The sequence below is a fragment of the Echinops telfairi genome, unplaced genomic scaffold, assembly GCF_000313985.2.
Source record: "Echinops telfairi isolate 266 unplaced genomic scaffold, ASM31398v2 ScPeMD7_7457;HRSCAF=8495, whole genome shotgun sequence".
In the NCBI taxonomy this organism is placed as follows: domain Eukaryota; kingdom Metazoa; phylum Chordata; class Mammalia; order Afrosoricida; family Tenrecidae; genus Echinops; species Echinops telfairi.
In genome coordinates, this window is record NW_022111357.1 from 29,841,721 (window position 1) to 29,858,784 (window position 17,064).

The following is a 17,064-nucleotide window of genomic DNA, read 5'->3' on the forward strand; positions in this document are numbered from 1 at the left end:
CCCCTCACCTTGTCCTGCTGGGCCAGGTCCTGGTTGGCAAAGATCTCTCTGGAAGGTGCTGCGCTGGGAAGTCCCTCGGCCTTTCCTGGTCCAGACAGGTCCACAGAGTTGGTCCACACTAACACACAACATCAACAGGGAGCACAGAGCACGACTGTGAGTTTCCCGAGGGCCTCCTCGAGAGAGTTTCCCGATTCACCTTCAAGTTCATGTCCCCTTTTTACATCTTATCCAATTTCAAAACGATTCAGCAGCATATATGTTCACTGAAAACCGATGAGAACGTTGCAGAAATCTTGCAAAGGGAGAGCCCCGCCCCATCCTCTTCCCCAGTGCTAATGGTGCTGTTTGCTGGGAGGGGTCTCTTTCCAGGATTTTTTAAAAGTCACATGACACTGAGCAGATCCCTTAATGGGTAAGCCTTAGTCTCCACAGGTATAGCAGAGTGACACTCATAGTCTCTGTTATAAAGGACCGTTACAGGAAGTAAGTGGCATACTGATTTAGAACAGAGGTTAGCAAACTACAATCCTGGGGCTGAAACTGGCCCCTCGTTTGTTTTTGTAAATAAAATTTTATTGTAACCTGGTTACTGTCATTTGTTTGTTTCGATAGTGCCAATGGTTGCTTCCACACTACCTGAGTACTTGCCACAGAGACTGTATGGCCCAGAAAAAAATGTTTACTCTATGGCTCTTTGCATAAAAAGATTGCTGGCTCCTAAGGTAACACTAGATGTTACTGATTTCCATTGTTAGTATATCACTCAAGTATTGATATAATTAAAAAAGAAAAATGTAATCTCATTGCAGACATTCTTTTCCAAGTTGCTTTTCTCACTTGCAAAGAAAGCCGGGCATCCTCCCACGTCAGGATGTGTAGTGGTCCCATTCTCTGTAACATCAGCGCTGTAGCCCCTCGTCCAAAGGCAGCAGAGCTTAGAGACCCACGTGATGGACGCTTAGGCTTTTCTGATGATTTTTTCTTCTTATACCACCCAGTGTTTCAACAGCCTCCAGAGGTGCTGGCATTGCTTTGCCTGGAGGCTCCTCCCATAGCTCATATCAAATGTATTGCAACTTATTGAAGTCAACAGTGGATGCGTTTGTGTATATACATTTTGAAAAGATTTCCAGAATCCTGCTCTGAGAGTCACTGGCTCCTACTTGCGTATTTTGAACTTCTAGCTGACTGTGATTTCTGGAAAGCTGGATCACATGAAGAAGTATGTGGCGTCAGGGTTAGCAGGAGACTCACCGACAACCTACTGTCTACGGGTGACACAGTCTTGTTTATTGAACGTGAAGAGGACCTAAACACTTGACGATGAAAATAAAAAACTAGCCTTTATTATGAATTACACTTCAGGGTAAAAAAAATCCCAAATCTTTATTACTTGACCAATGAGCAACATCATATGAAGCGAAGAAATGATTGGAGCTACCAAGGATTTCATTTTACTTGAAATGAATCCACAATCAAGGTCCATGGAAGCAGCTGTCAGGCAGTCCAAGGATGTATCAGATTGGGCACATCTGCTACAAGAGACCTTTCTAAAGGGTCGAAAAACAAAGATGTCACTTTGAGGACTAAGGCACACCCGATCCAAGCCCTGGTGTTCCGATTTTCTCCATATGCATGCAAAAATCACCCAGTGAGCAAGGAAAATCAAAGAAGAATGAATGACTTTGAATAGGGTATTGATGAATAATATTGAATATAACATAGACTACCAGCAGAATGCATACAGATCAATATCTTACGCATTAGTGAGCTGAAATGAATTGGCAATTACCATGCTGAATCTGGCAATCATATAGTTTACTATGCTGGAAAATGACAAATTCAAGGACTGCTGTCCCATTCATCGTCAAAAAGGACATTTCAAGATCTACTTAGAAGTACAGTGCTGTCTGTGGTAGGACAGCATCCACCCATAGACAAGAAACTCCAGTCAACGCAACTATTGTTCAAGTTTACGCACCAAGCACTGGGCTAAAGATAAATCAAACAATTCCACCATCTTCTTCCGTATGAAATTGATCAGACATGAGATCAATATGTACTGATAGGTATTGGTGATTAGAATGTGACACTGGAAGCGAAGAGGAAGAAATAGTAATTGGAAATCGTGACCTTTGTGGCAGAAATGAAGAAGGTCTGATAAACCTTTGCAAGACCAACTCCTTCATCACAAATAGCGTCTTTGCCCCCACACAAAAGGACTTCTCCAGACGGCACACAGACATCAAGCGGACGGAATCTGGAGGAAGATGCCGGCGAGAAGCTCAAGATCAGCCGCCCTGGCAGGCTGTCATCCTGTGGTGGCTCAGGCAGCGATGTCACTGCTATTTAAAATACCAGTCGGGTCACCCAAAGAGAGCAGACGAAGAAGAAGGATTCGGGTGTCTGCTTCACAGGAAGCAGCCACGGAAACTCTCCTGAGTGGAAGCAAAACATCGTTGGAGAGAATGCTGGAACGCGAGCTCCTCAGATGCGGAGGCGCTCCGAGTCTGACTGAGGAAGAGCTGCCTGCTCCCCGTCCGGTTGGCCATGACGAGGAGGAAGGAGTAAGCCTCCAGGAACGCAGCCCTCAGGACCTTCATTACTGAGGGGCAAGACTCAAACTGGGAAGAAACGGCTGCCAGCATGCATTCATGATTAGAACTTGGAATGCGAAAGGTACAAATATAGGACAATTGGAAGTTGTCAAGAAAGAAATGAAAAGCATAAAGATCATTTACCATCCTGGCTGTCAGATAAAAGAGTGTCTGGGGTTTTAAAGACTTGTTTCCAAACAAGCAGCCATCTAAGTGAGATGTCAACTAAGTCCGCATGGAAGAAGCACACCGTCATCAGTCATCGAAGGACTCCGTGTAATTCGAAGTCAGGGGAGGGACTAGTATCAGAGCCTAAATTGTGAAAATCCGGAGTACAGAAGGCTACGGTTGACAGTGGGAGCCCAAGACTCATTTGTGGCTCTACACAGGAAATAAGTCTTGGAGAACCTCCTTTATCTACAATTGGGGGATGGGAGGAAAGTGGTTACTAAACAGAGAGCTTTGGGGAGAGGAGTGTAGAAGATCAAAGGGGGAAATCTGGCTTGAACAGTTAAAACTGTGTCAGTAGATCCCACTACGATGCATGCTGGACCTGATCTGGCTTCCAAATTTTTCTGTATTTTTGGTTCATAATGTTTTGTTTGTTCATATTAGGGTATATCTCAGAGGTGTCTTGTTATGTTATATATTTTTCCATTTTTCAGTATATGAAACCCAGGATTGGTGACCCTAGAGAGACAGCCAGTAGAATACGGGTTTCAGGGAGAGGGGAGTAAAGTGGTGGAGGGGCGATGGAGGAGTCCATGTTTGGAAACTGTGGTAGCAATTGTACAAATCTGCTTGATGTGATTGGATTATGAAATATATATATATATATATATATATACATATTAAAATTTAAAAAAACTTAAAATGAGAGATCAAACGATACATCACATTGGGTTCATCATTGGGTGAATCTGCATCACAAGACCGCTTGAAAATGTTGAAAAGTGAGATGTGACTTTGAGGACTAAGGGGCACCTGCCTCAAGCCATGGTATTTCAATTGCCTCATGTGCATGTGAAAGTTGGACATTGAATAAAGAAGACAGAAGAAGAATCGATGAGCTTGAATTGTGGTGCCGGAGAAGAATCCTGAAAGGACCATGGACTGCCGAAAGAACAAAGAAACCCGTCTTGGAAGAGGAACAGCCAGAAAGCTCCTTAGAAGGGAGAATGACAAGATGTGGTGTCTCGTGTATTTTGGACGCGGTATCCGGAGAGACCAGTCCCTGGACAAGGGCATGACACTTGGTAAAGTGGAGGGGCAGTGAACAAGAGGAAGACCCTCAAGGAGATGGAGGGACACGGTGGCTGCAACTATGGGCTCAAACATGACAAGACCTGTGCGGATGGCCCAGGACCGGGCAGCATTTTGTCCTGCTCGGCACGGGATCGCTGGGAGTTGGGGCCAACCCCCCTACACCCCGCAGCAACAAGGGCAACATGGCTTCTGGGCAATCCTTTTTCTTTCTCTGTCTTCTCGGCAAATAAGAAATCGAACCAACCATTTTCCAACGTCATAAGTCATTGATGAATATTACCATTAGTAATGAAGTTTGCACCCTCACACTTGTGGATATTTTACTTAATCATTTATTCATTTTTTATTCTGCATTAGTATTTATGTACTTTCGAGCCAATGATTTTTCTCCGGTGTCTTAAACTTGTCTGTGGACCCTGCACAGCTAGTGGACGCAGGCACTGGCCCGAGGGACCTGGGGAATGTGTGAGCTTGAAAGTGGCTGAGACTGAACTTGTCCATTGTGCTTCTGAGGCCACAGGAAGAAAAGGGGCTGAATGCCCAGCCTTCCCTCTCTGTGTACAGCCCAGGGAAGCTGGGATCACAGGAAAATCCTGCTTCCGCTTTGTAATGAGTTGGGTCTCTCCTATGATCTGTATGAGGCCGTGAGCCAAGGCTCTTGAACAAAACATTTCCAAAGAGGAAATTATTGTGTCAAACGTATTCCAACTCCTGGTTGCAGACACTTCCTGTCTGCCTAGTACCCTCCTGTGGCTGCCCGCTTCTCCTTGCATGAGGTCCGACTCATGCTAGGTTCCTTCCTCATGGAGCTTATCTCTCAGCTACCCCGACCATCTCCTGGAACCCATGATAGGGCCTCTGTACACGCAGCCCCTCCCCCACCAACCACCTGGCCCTTGGACACACGATTCCCTTGCCCTCCTCACTGAATGCTGCCATCAAGTTGAAGCCATCCCATAAGACAGAGAAGCACATCCCTGTGGGGTCCGTCAGGCTGTCATCTGGACCAAAGCAGACTCCCATAGCTCTTTCCCACAGGTCTGGTGGGTTTCAGCAGCCGGCCTTTCAGTTAGCACCTGGGTGCTTCACCACTGCGCCAGCTGGACTCTGTAAGCTAACGGAAAAAACGCTCAACAAACAGCGAAGCACGACTTGAAGTACTGGGTTTGAAAATTCTCAACCTCTCCAGAAGGGCAACAAAATTTGAGAAATCCATTCTGGTTAACCGTCACATCAAGGACACTCTCCAAAGACATGACCTAAAGATGAAGCCACGGGTGTGAATGTACCATCTTTTGCAAAGAACTCAGAAAGATCCAAGACTGTGCTCAAGAGAATTACTCAAACCGTAGAGCTTCTGAGAATTACTCAATCAAGCCGTACAGTTGAGAAATTAAATGACTCAGTCAAACTATACAGCTTCTAAGAAGCTTAAGGGTGTTGCCCTTCGAAAGTCTCTGCAGAATCCCAAGGTAGAGAGGGCTTAAGTCAAAGAAATGTGTGGGTAGGGCTTTTGTCAGATAGATTGAACCTCAGCCATAAACACTGCCAGCTTGGACTAAATGTAAAAATAAAAGAGGCCTCCATAGGCAGGAAGCAGACTGAGAAAACGATCCCTTTCATGGCAAAAGTAAGATGGCTCAATGGGTAGAACTAAGAGCCCAGCATTTTCAGAAAATCACTCTTGAACAGAGTAAGATTGAGGAACTCCCAACATTTCCCCCGCAGGATTTAAGAAGGTTGGTGGGCCAGTGGCTCTTGTCTCCTGTTTCCCCCTTTTGGAACAGGAGTGTCTGTAGACATTCTCCCAGGTTGTTGGATGTGTGCAGGAAACACTAGCAGTCACGTTAGTTCACAGGTCTCCAGAGCAATAGAACTTGCTCTGAAGGAGCTACACCCAATGAGGCTCATGTGGCGAGCATGTGATTTAGCCGATGAGATTCTTGACTTGGAACTAGTGCTTTAAAGGGATCAGCAGTTTAGGAATCTCCAGAGGGGGCAAGGGCATTTTATATGCAGGAGGATGTAAACTGTGTCAGACCTGGTTGACTAGAGAAACAAATCCAAGGACATTCACATAATGAGTAAGAGAGAACTTTATATCAAGAAGTAATTATGCATCAATAAAACACCCCAGCCCAGCCTAGATCAAGTCCACAAGTTCGATAGTAGCTCATATGTCCAATATTAGCCCATGAATTCCTCTTCAGACTCACAAAGCATATGCAATGATGCCAAATGCAGGACGATCACAGGCCTGTGGGTGGAAAGTCTTGTGGATCCAGTGGCGGTGGAAGCATCTCCAGGGGTCTGGCTGCCTCAGCGTGGCTCCATGTGGCTTGTCAACAGGAAGGCAAAGCAGGCAGAGAGAGAGAGTGGCCCACCTTCAGGGAGGAAGAGGGGAAGTTTCCAGAATCCTCATGAGAAGGCCACACCCACAAAGAGGGATTGAGGGACCTGATTGACTCCGCCCCTTCATTCTTATTTATCAAGATGACATGAAACTGCATAACTGCCACATAAACCATTTGGGATCAGAGGGCAAACGTAACAGGCAGCCTCCAAAAGGCCCCTGGTAATCTTTCTTCCTGATATTCAAGCCCGTCTGTAGGGTCTCCTCACATGGTGCGGGGCTAGCCTGTGTAACAGATCAGGGGAATGATGGGGTCTGAATCCGGAGGCGAGATCATAAAAGACAGCGCAGCTTCTTGCATGCACTCTGGGATCCCTTTGCTCTGGAGAAGACATCTGCTCTTTTGTGAGGACATTGCTGGGCTCCCCCATGGATATGTCCACCTGAGGCCTCCTGAAAACAGCCAGGTAAGTGGGAGCCACCTTGAGTGCAGGTGCTTCAGCTCTAGGTGAGCCTGCAGATGAACGTAGTCCTGGCCCGTCGTTTGATTACAACTTCACGAAAGACCCCGAGTCACGGGTCTCGCCAAATTCTATCATGCGATCTCCTACTTCCATTTCATCACCAAGGCCACGTTTTCCAACCACTGCTCCTTCCTCTTGGTTTCCAGCGTTTGCATTCCCACCACCAGGAATGACATGTTTGATCAATGGCAGACGGAAGAAGTCGGTAGAATTCTTCAATTTCTTCATCACTGGCTGTAATGGTTGGGGCGTAAACTCAAATAACAGTGGTATTACCTGGTCTTCTTGTTCACATATGGCTATTATCTGGTCACAGGTAGCATTGTACTCCAAGATAGAGCTTGCCATTCCCTTTTTGGCAGTGTGATGCCATTCCTGTGAACTGTGCCACATGCCTGGCCCGGTAAACCATGTGATTGTCTGATTCAAAATGGCCAATGCCGTCCATCCACTGGAGCTCCCGACTGCCGAGGATATCAACCTGTATGCATGTCATTTGACTTTGGAAAATTTTCCTGCGTTCATGCTTCCGCACATTGTAGGTTTTGATTATGAATGGGTGTTTGCGGCTGTTCCTTCTCATTTTGAGTTGTGCCACATCAGCACATGAAGTCCCCATTAGCTTTGCTCGCTCTCCGCGATTAGGGAGGCAGCTCTTCCCCGGTCATATTGTGAGAGATTTCCAACCTGAGTGGCATTTTCCAGCGCTATCGGGAGGTGTACAGATGTCTGAAATTCACTTTGAACTGCGTGAGAAATGAGGTGAAATAACGAAGAGGGAGTCAGCTACACAGTGAAGTGTAGCAAGAAGCTGATAAAGCTAGTGAATGTGTGGTGTTCACCATAAGATCATTAAAAGTCCCTTGGTGTTTCTGTTTGTGTGTGGACATCTACAACAAAACACGGTGGGGAAATGGCCGAGTCATTTCTTGGGTGGTGGATCCGCGGGATACATTTGAGGATGACAAAGAAGTGATGCAAACTGGAGTGAGACATTTCATTTGTTCCGCAGTTTGTATTTTCTAACAGTACGTGTCTTCGTGGCTGAGGAGACTGTCTCAGTGAATAGTCAGGAGTGAGACCAAGAGGTGGTTGAAGGTACAAGAGCAGCCAGGGAAGAGGATGGAGAAGCCTTGCCATCAGAAATCAAGGTGAAATTAAGTTGTGTACCCAAACATCCCAAGCTAGTGCTGTGGTTAGTGCTATCAACCAGTTGGTTACAACCTACAGTGACCCTGTGCACAGCCGAGTGAAGTCGTGCGGCCCTGCGCCCGAGCTCATTGTTGCAGCCACGGACAGTATCAACCCTGTCCAGGGCCTTCCTCTCCTGCACTGCCCTCCACTTGACCAAGCCTGATGCCCTTCTCCAGGGACTGGTCTCTCCTGACGACATGTCCCAAGCACGTCAGACGAAGTATTGTTATGCGTACCTCTAAGGAGTGCTCTGGCTGTTTTAGAGATCTGAAACCAGTGTGCCAGTGGGGGGAAGTCAGATACTTGCTGCCAGACTGCTGTCTCATCCCTCCAGAGGGGTGGGCCTGCTCCCTGATGCTAGAGACAATGGGTTACCTCTCTCTGGAGCCTAAGGCCATTAGTTTGGTTCCTGTGGGCGGAGTTCGCACCCTACTGATAATGGTTCCTATGGAGACCCAGAGACCACCCCCTAGACCACCCTCTCATTGCCGTGTAGCCTATAGTGCAACCCCTCCCTGTGACGTATGTCTCTACCTGTAATTAGTGGGTTGGCTTGCCCCCAAAAGGTATATAGGCAAGGGTCAGCAATATAGGCTCTCGGACTTCTCTCTCTGACTCTGAGCTCCTTGCTGCTCACTCCCTGGTCACTCCCCTCTCCCTTGTTCCCTTCCCCTCCTTCCCTTCCCCCTCTCTCCACGTGGACCACCAAGCTGGGCTGAGGCAAGCGATGGTATCATGTAATGTGTCTGACAGTATTATCGTAATATCTCTCATGCTCTCAATGACTTTAATATAATACTTATATATCTTAACCATACAACTGTGCATTACTGAACCCAGAAGTAGTATTACTGAACTCGTAGGAGTAGCAGCGGGTGGGGGCTGGCCCTTCACCCACCTCCCTCGGTGACATTTTTTAAATTTAATACTACATGTGCCCAGGGATGAAGTTGGCCTGGTGAGGCAGGAAGTGTATCTCTTCCCCAAAGGTCAAGAGTTCTTCCAGGGTGTAGGTGTCTGTGTGTGGTGGTGGTGGTGGTGGTGGGTGGGGCGGTGGGTGGGGGGAAGTCCTAGAGGCCCGGTGGAGCCTACAGCAGCCCAGCATTGAGTTTAATTATCAGCCCGGCTGAGATAATCCTGTAATTTGATTGAACACAATTAGATGAGGTCATATATGTTTCTTCTGGGGAAGTGACTTTTGATAGACCCCAGCCTCCTTCCCATGTGTAATATAGTAAGAAACTTATTTTTAAAACCTTCTAGAGCTGTGGAGGGCAAGGGGTGGTGGTGTTCAGTTACAGAGAATTCTACACATTTAAGTGAAAGTGTAGAGGTGTCTACATGTAGAGGCATCTATATATTCGTACGTGTGTCTACACGTGCACACACTCACCCAGGGGCTTACTGATGTGTGCATCTGGCCAGAGTGTGCAAGGATGTACACCAAACAGTCAACAGTCAACGGGGGGAGGGACCAGTGTGATCAGGATACAACTGATTTTCAACCTTTGTCTTACTTGATGTCCATTTCCGTGCACGCCCCCCTCCCCGTGGACTGTCTTTCTTTTAGAATAAGACAAATGAGAACAAGAATGAAGGACCGCCCTCGTGCCAGTAGATCCACCCCACAAGCCGCAAACATAGGTGCCGATGACTACCTTGATTGATGGCCGGAGACTTTCGGGTCTTGTCCACCACAAATGAGAACATCTTCCCGCCGGCGCTCCCAGGCCGCTTGGAGGAGCTGGGCTGGATCCTGGTGGGCCTGGGGAAGCTCTGGGACCAGCTCCTCTGCACTGGCCGCATGCTTTGGTGGACAGGGAACTGAGACGGCGAGGGCGACTGGCTCGGCTGCGGTGTGGTCCAAGGTGGCTGTGGCCTTGGCCAGGGGGATGGACTCCTCACCCATGGGTAGGAGGCCTGCAGGGTCAGACAGGAGGGGCCAGAGAGGTTATAATCAGCTTGGGTGGTCTCCGCCCCTTTGTTCCAAGCATAGAATTGTAGCCTGGGGCCTCTGCTCATGAGTGACCGCCCCCCAAAGGCTTCCTGGACTTACCGCAGGCCACACAGCAGCCTGTCATACCCTTGTTAATTTACTAGGCGTGCTGTCCTTCAAGCCTGGTGGGCACATGCATTCATGTATTTAATAAACCCAACACTCCAACCCGCTGGAAGGAGGCTGAGGCTGAGCGTGGTCCTTCCTAAGGTCTCAGGTCTGGTTGTGAACTGCCGAGCTCATAGATAGTCACTTTTAAGAGATAAGGTACCCTTTGCCTATCTTGCTCATCATTGTAGCCACACCAACTAGAATGAACGCCTGGCACACAGCAAAACCCAGTGGTCCTCGACCTCACTCAGTGTATGTGGAGAGCCCAGGTGTGCCAGCTGGGCTCCACAGGGCTCTTAGTGACTGGTTTCCAAGTAGAGCACCAGGCCTTTCTCCTGAGATGCCTGTGGGTGGGCTCGATCTGCTAACCTTCCGGTGAGGAGTAGAGTGGGTTCACAGTTTGCACCACATAGGGACTACTGGCGGCAATAGATCCTCACACGGAGGGAGAAGAACAAATGGGCACAACACTGCGATTCCAGAGCAGCCGCCCGGCTCTACATCCTGATCTCTCTTCCTCATCTGGAGAGAGGCTCTGTCTGGCGGCGAGCTCCCCACTTCACTCGGCACACTCCCCCATCTGACTCTCAGCAGCTGCTCCAGGAGCATCGGTGGTGAGAACCCTGCGGGGTTCCACCCTGGGGCACACTGCTGCCCGTGCACCTCCATCAGCGTCCACCTCGCCTGGGAGCAATACAAGTGCTGAGCGGGCCTGCCGCCTGGCTCTGGCCTGTGTTTCATGCTACCCCGTCTTGCCAGGCAGTTAATGATGACCTTAGGAGTGCTGTCTTTCGTGCGCTGAAATTACCCAGCCTTCACTATGACCTTTCAGGGCAGGAGAGCACCTTGCTCCTGGGCTATAAATGAGGCTGGGGGAGGCGTGGCGTTTGGCCATAGTCCAGTTGGCGGTGGTGGAGATGGAGCTGGGATCAGGTCTCAGCTCTCTCTCTCTGGGCCCTTGCTTCCTCTTCTCACATTCCCCTCCCTCCCCCTCCCCTCCTCTGTGTCCCCCTCCTTCACCAGTGGCTTTCCCTCCCTCTCTATTCTCCTGCCAGAAGAACACACTGTGGAATCCAGCAGCCACGTTCAGCCATCAGCAGGGGCTTGTGGTCCATGCAGGCCACATACCCATTCTCCCTGGGTGTAAGCCACTCTTTCTGCACATGGAAACAGCATGCGCTCTGAGACTCCTAAAGAGGGGACAGATAGGATGCTTCCAACATCGGGCACCGGCAGACAGAACTGTCTATAACCTCAGCAGATGGACTCCTGACCCAACCTTCACGTCTTGACCAGCAGGTCAAGGACCCCGTGCAGCGTGCAGCCATAGGCCGACTCTTGGAGTCACTGAGAAGGGTGTCAGGGAAATCAAGCACCCATGTGCCATCACCGGGAGCTACCTGGGCCAGCTCTCACCACGACATTGGCCCACTGCCAATCTCTTACCAGGCGTGGGACTTTGCAAAGTTTGGGGGGCACCTGTCAATGACATTTTGCATTGGGCAAATCTGCTGCCCAGGACCTGTTTAAAGAGCAAGGGTGTCACTTTGAGGACAAAGGTACACCTGGCCCTCATTATGGCATTTTCCATCATCTCAGATGCAGGTGACAGTTGGGACAGTGACGAAGGAAGAATCAAAGCATTGGAATGATGATGCTGGTGAGGAATATCTTCAAGTACCACGACTGCCAGAAGAACAAAGACACCTGTCTCTAAGAAGGTACAGCCAGAGTGCTCCTTAGGACCAAGTGTGGGGAGACCACACTCACTGCCATAGAGTAGATTGCAACTCATGGTGGCCTTAGACAGGCTGTGAATCCTTATGGGAACAGATAACTTTAACTTCCTCTTGTGGGGTGCCTGGTAGGTTCGAACCATCGACCATTTGACTTGCAGCCCAGTGCTGACCGGATAATGCCATCGGGGCTCCTGTCAAGAGAGACCAGAGCCTGGAAAAGCACATCGTGCTTGGTACAGCTGAGGGTCAACAACACCAAAAAGGGCAGGACCAGGAGATGCACTGACACAGAGGAGGCAACCACAGGCTCAAACCTAACCATGATCGTGAGAGTGATGCTGGCCTAGGCAGTGTTCTGCTCTGTTGTACAGTCACCATGAGTCCGAACCTCGTCCACAGCCTCTAACAACAATATAACATCAGCAGGTAGCTTAGCGGTCATTTTGATTTGTCTACTAACACGATCCTAGTCTCTGCAGAAATTCTTTTCCGGAGGGGAGGCACCCATCCCATCCTGTCCTCACCCCGCCCTCTTCAGGAGCCGCCTTCACTCCACCACACCTGTGACCTGTCCTCACTGGTGTATAGCTATTGACTGATCCACAGAAGGCCAGAAGGGCCGGTCTGATGCTTCTCACCCCAGGTTTCTAGAAAGTGATGATTGACAATGGTACTGGAGTCACTGTTGCTCTGAGATGCTCACGGGGCCTCTTAGGCAATTATGAAGGGGCTTCAAAAAGCTCATGGGAAAGTGGAATGAAGAGACCATAGAACTCCGCCCTCAAACGTTCCAAAGCCCCCCTCCTATGCCTTGCGAAGGTACCGCAAGGGGAGAGCATGTCTCAGGACCAAAGCGTTCCACTTCTGTAGCAATGAGGCAGAGTGCAGAGAAAGAGAGCATCTGACCCCACTTAGTGGTCTTTGGGTTTTATACTCCAGTTTCTCTCTGGGGCAGTCCCCCTCCCCCCGCCGCATCCCTCACTTCTTGTGGTTCTCAGCCAATCGCATTCTCTGGCCATAGTGATTGGTTCAGGCAGAAGGCATGTGTTCCAATCAAAGTCACGGAGACCTACCCTGCTTCCCTGAAAGTAAGACATCCCCCGAAAATAAGACCTACGTACAGTTTCGTCTCTCGCTGAAATATACGGCATCCCCCGGAAAATAAGACCTCCCCGAAAATAAGGCCCCCCGAAGCTACCGTAACTCTGGACTCTTGACTATAGCGGTGGGCACCACCGCACAGCTCACTGTTGGCCACAGCGGCTGGAGCAGACAGGAAGTGCAAGGTCTCTTTTAATAAAACAATAAACAATAAATGTGTACCGTATTCTTCTTCATGGAAAAATAAGACATCCCCTGAAAATAAGACCTAGCGCGTCTTTGGGAGCAAAAATCAATATAAGACACTGTTTTATTTTCGGGGAAACAGGGTAGCTAGTACTGGTCAAGCCTCAGCCCCACAGAGGACAAAACCAGGAGCTTTCGGTAGCGGTGGGACCTCATGGGACTTGAGTGAGGCCAAAATACGGTGTGTGTCAGGGGATCGGGGGCGGGGGCCGGTGGAGGGGGCTGGTTTGGGGACCCTGGCTCAGGTGGAAAACCTAAACTGCTCCATACGGAGCTCAAGTTAGAGCTGGTTTCTGGGACTTGCAGTTCCCAGGACCCTAGTTAACAAGGGCTCCTGAGAGGGCCCGCCAAGGATACTTAAATGCAACAAAGGCTGCAGTTGGCTTTTGGGGTTCAGAATTTTTAAACGAAGGGTTTTTCTTTTCTTTCTTTCTTTTTTTATTGTAATGGCGTTTTTTTTTTTTATAAGCTTGCTGTTTCAGACTGGGGAAGGCCTCAGTTGGATAGTGGAAGTTAGGTCCCTCTGGTGGGTAGATCTGCTCGGTCATCAGTAAGGTCAAGGTTTTCTCAGAAATAAATAGCTGCAGTGGTAAGTAAATAAGTAGAGCCATAAAAGCTCACTCATGGCTAGGTCCAATTAGGATAAAATTGGAACTTTGAAGAAAAAAAAAAGGAACTTGGGGTCAAGGTCACTTATCAACAAGTCTGATTTCAGAGAAGTTCATTTTAACATCCATGCTAATGCCTTTTCCCTTTTAAGTTTTTTCCTTCCTGTTCCCTCACCAAATGGTATGTTGTGTGGTTGGCTTTTAAAATATTGTTCTAGAGGCAGCTTGTGCTGTAGCGTAATCCTGGGTGACCCCTCCCCCAGCTAGCTTTACAGTAGAACAGTGGTTCTCAACCTTTCTAATGCAGCGACCCTTTAATACAGTTCCTAGTGTTGTGGTGACCCCGAACCATAACATTATTTTCGTTGCTACTTCATCACTGTAATTTTGCTACTGGTATGAATTGTCATGTAAATAGCTGACAGGCAGGATGTATTTTAATTGTTACAAGTTGAACATAATTAAAGCATAGCGATTAATCACAAAAACAATGTAATGATATATTGTGAAATACTTATTTCTAGTTACAAATAAATGAAATTTTGTCTTGAAGCATGGTATAGCTTGGGTAACAGTCTTAATAAAACAACAGTAAACTACATTGCTACATTTTGCGACATGAGTAAAAAGCCAATATTAGTGTGAGGGAGGGTTGAGGAAGGTTGAGATACGTAACTTCTTTCTCACCAGATCAGCAAATCTGCATGTGGGCATACATGCCTGGAGACGGATAGAGGAGCCGTGTCTCGCTTCCTAAGACCATTGAAAATATGTGTTTTCCGATGGTCTTAGGCGACCCCTGTGAAAGGGTTGTTCACTCCCAAAGGGGTCTCAACCCACAGGAGAACGGCTACAGTAGCGGCTTTTCAAATGCCGGGACTCGCCCTGGTCACACCCACTGCTGAATGCACACTTAGCAGCCTCGACACGCTCCAGTCAATGGTTTACCCAAGAAATCAGAATCCACTTCTCTTTCTGATTACCAACTTAGTTTTCTTGTATGATCACTTCTAGGTCTGCTTTTTGACCTGGTAAAGGGGTGAAGATTGAGTGCTACACCCTGAAAATTCAGGGTAGGGTTGTGTACACCACTTTGCCCTGAAGAGCTGGTTGTGTGCTCGGCCATTTGTAACCATTGTCACTACAGTGGCCATGGGCCACCACAAGGAGGACACCCATGTGGAAGAGGCTGTGCTGTGGTGTACCACAGAACATCCCTTTTCGTCATTCAAACAGTCTGACTAGGTGAGGGGAGAGAGCGTGTGTATTTTTAAGCCCATTTTATAGATTAACAAATGGAGTTCTGTGAGCCTAATGCGCTTAATGTCCTGTAGCCAGGAAGGGGCGATGCTGTTTGAAATCCAACATGTGTACTCTCAGAGCTTCTGGGTCATATGAAATCATGATTTATAACTGCTTTCAGCGCTCACAAAAGGATTTCAGGTGATCGGGCCATGAAAAATGAAAGATTTCATGATTCCCGAAGAGGTAAATAAAAAATAGATTGTATGATAAACTGTAAGGTGTCCAGTGGGCTATTTACAAATTGATTTTTCTAGGAACACTGGCAACTCCCCTCTGGAGTTAACTCGTGCTACACACAACTTCCTGGAAGCAGTTTGGAACAACACAGCCTCCTGGGAGTCCAGCCTGGGCTTTATTTACCGCTGTGCCCGAGGGGCGCTGGGCCAGCTTGGAGCAGCTCATGAGAGCTGGTTATTAAATGCTCAGGAATTCCGTGAGTGTTGGTACCACATAGATCCAGTACAGTGAAATAACTTCGAGAGCACGGATCATAGTGAAATAGAGTCAAGTAATTGCAGTGATGAGTTACACGAATTATAAGTATCTTAACATTCAAAGTTTATATTTCAATGTTGATGAGTGGCAGTGCTCATCAACTGGCCTTAGACCTAAAACGGAGAAGCCTTTGGGGAGCATTGAGTAAGCACAGGCTTACTAAAAGTCTGAGGCCTGGTCACAGGATTGAAGGGTGTTCCCGTCAGCTTACCCTGCATCAGCACCAACTGTACAGGGGGGTGGGCAATGGGGCTCAGGGGCTGACTTGATGTCCCAGTGGGTTCCATGCTGGGCTGCTGACTGTGAGGTCGGCATGTGAGCAACCCAGGCATTCCTCGGGAGAAAGCTGGGGTGTTCTGCTCCCATCAGGATGTGCAGCCTCCGAAATGCACAGGGGCAGTTCCCTCTGTCCTGGGGGTGGGCTGAGTGGGAGCCCCTCCAAAGGCAGTGAGCTTGGTTTGGCTTTTTGTTTCATGACCAAGGAAAGAACATTTCGTCAGATGTGCGATGGTCAGCGTGCAACAGAAAATCACAAGGCACGGGAACGGGCAGAACACACAGCTGAAGAAACAGAGGAAGCACCAGAGCCAAAGTCTGAGATGACAGAGGTTTGGGGATCAGAAGACCGGGAATTGAAAATTGCTGTGATTCCTAGGCGAAGGTGATGTAGTGGCCGTCAAAACAAAACAAAACAAAACAAAACAAAACAAAACAAAACAAAAGCAAGCCTAGTTTACATATGAAGCTCACTCAAAGAAGAATTCCTTGGATCCAGTTCCATAGCCTAATTCCTCTTTGTCCATTCTACTTGGGACCTCCTGATGCAGTCCAGGGATTCCGACTCACAGCAACCTTACAGGACCGAGTAGAACTGCCCCATGGGGTTTCCAAGGCTCACATTTGTATGGAAAGCAGATGGCCACCTCTCTCCTAGGGAGTAGCTGGTGGGTGTGAACTGCTGACCTTCTGGTTAGCAGTCAAGTGCTTAATCACTGTGCCACCAGGGCTCCTTTACTTGTCACCACACAACTGCCGTGATGGGAGGGAGCACCTTAAGGTGGGTGGAAGCACATAGACCACAGCACAGGGATCGAGGGATGTGTTAAAGCAGACACTGGAGCTGAGAGCCAGTGACAGATGGGCTGTCTGCTGCAGTGGCTTCAGATTCACCTTGGGGGTCCCCTCAGCTCAAACAGGACACTTGTTCAGACCCCACAAAAAGGATAAATGATCCTCAGGATTTTCATTTTGAGAAACCACATAATACATTTTAGAACACAAAAGAGCCAGTCATTGCCCTACCGAGACCACTCCTCCCAGGCTTAGTTAGCCCTGTGCAATGTAAATCCGCAGAGCAACATGCAACGCTGGGCTATGCTAACCCTTCAGGACAGAGTAGACCTGTCCCTGGGCATTAGCATAGCATCACATTGCAATATTGGAAAACATGCTGTTGTGATCCATAAGGTTTTCATTGGCTCATGTCTGGCCTTTCTAACTAATCTACGTCCTGAAGTGCTGCTGAA

At 48.3% G+C, this 17,064-nt stretch overlaps 1 protein-coding gene across 1 annotated transcript in view; it reads right to left on the reverse strand.

Moving 5' to 3' along the window:
• Positions 1–17,064, reverse strand: part of FHAD1 (forkhead associated phosphopeptide binding domain 1) — a 169,433-nt gene that overhangs the window by 120,434 nt on the left and 31,935 nt on the right. The window contains exons 3-4 of the mRNA XM_045298951.1: positions 9,596–9,857; positions 9–118 (exon numbers count right to left, since the gene is read on the reverse strand). Coding sequence (XP_045154886.1) covers positions 9–118; positions 9,596–9,857 — 372 coding nt within the window. The remainder of the gene's footprint in view (positions 1–8; positions 119–9,595; positions 9,858–17,064) is intronic.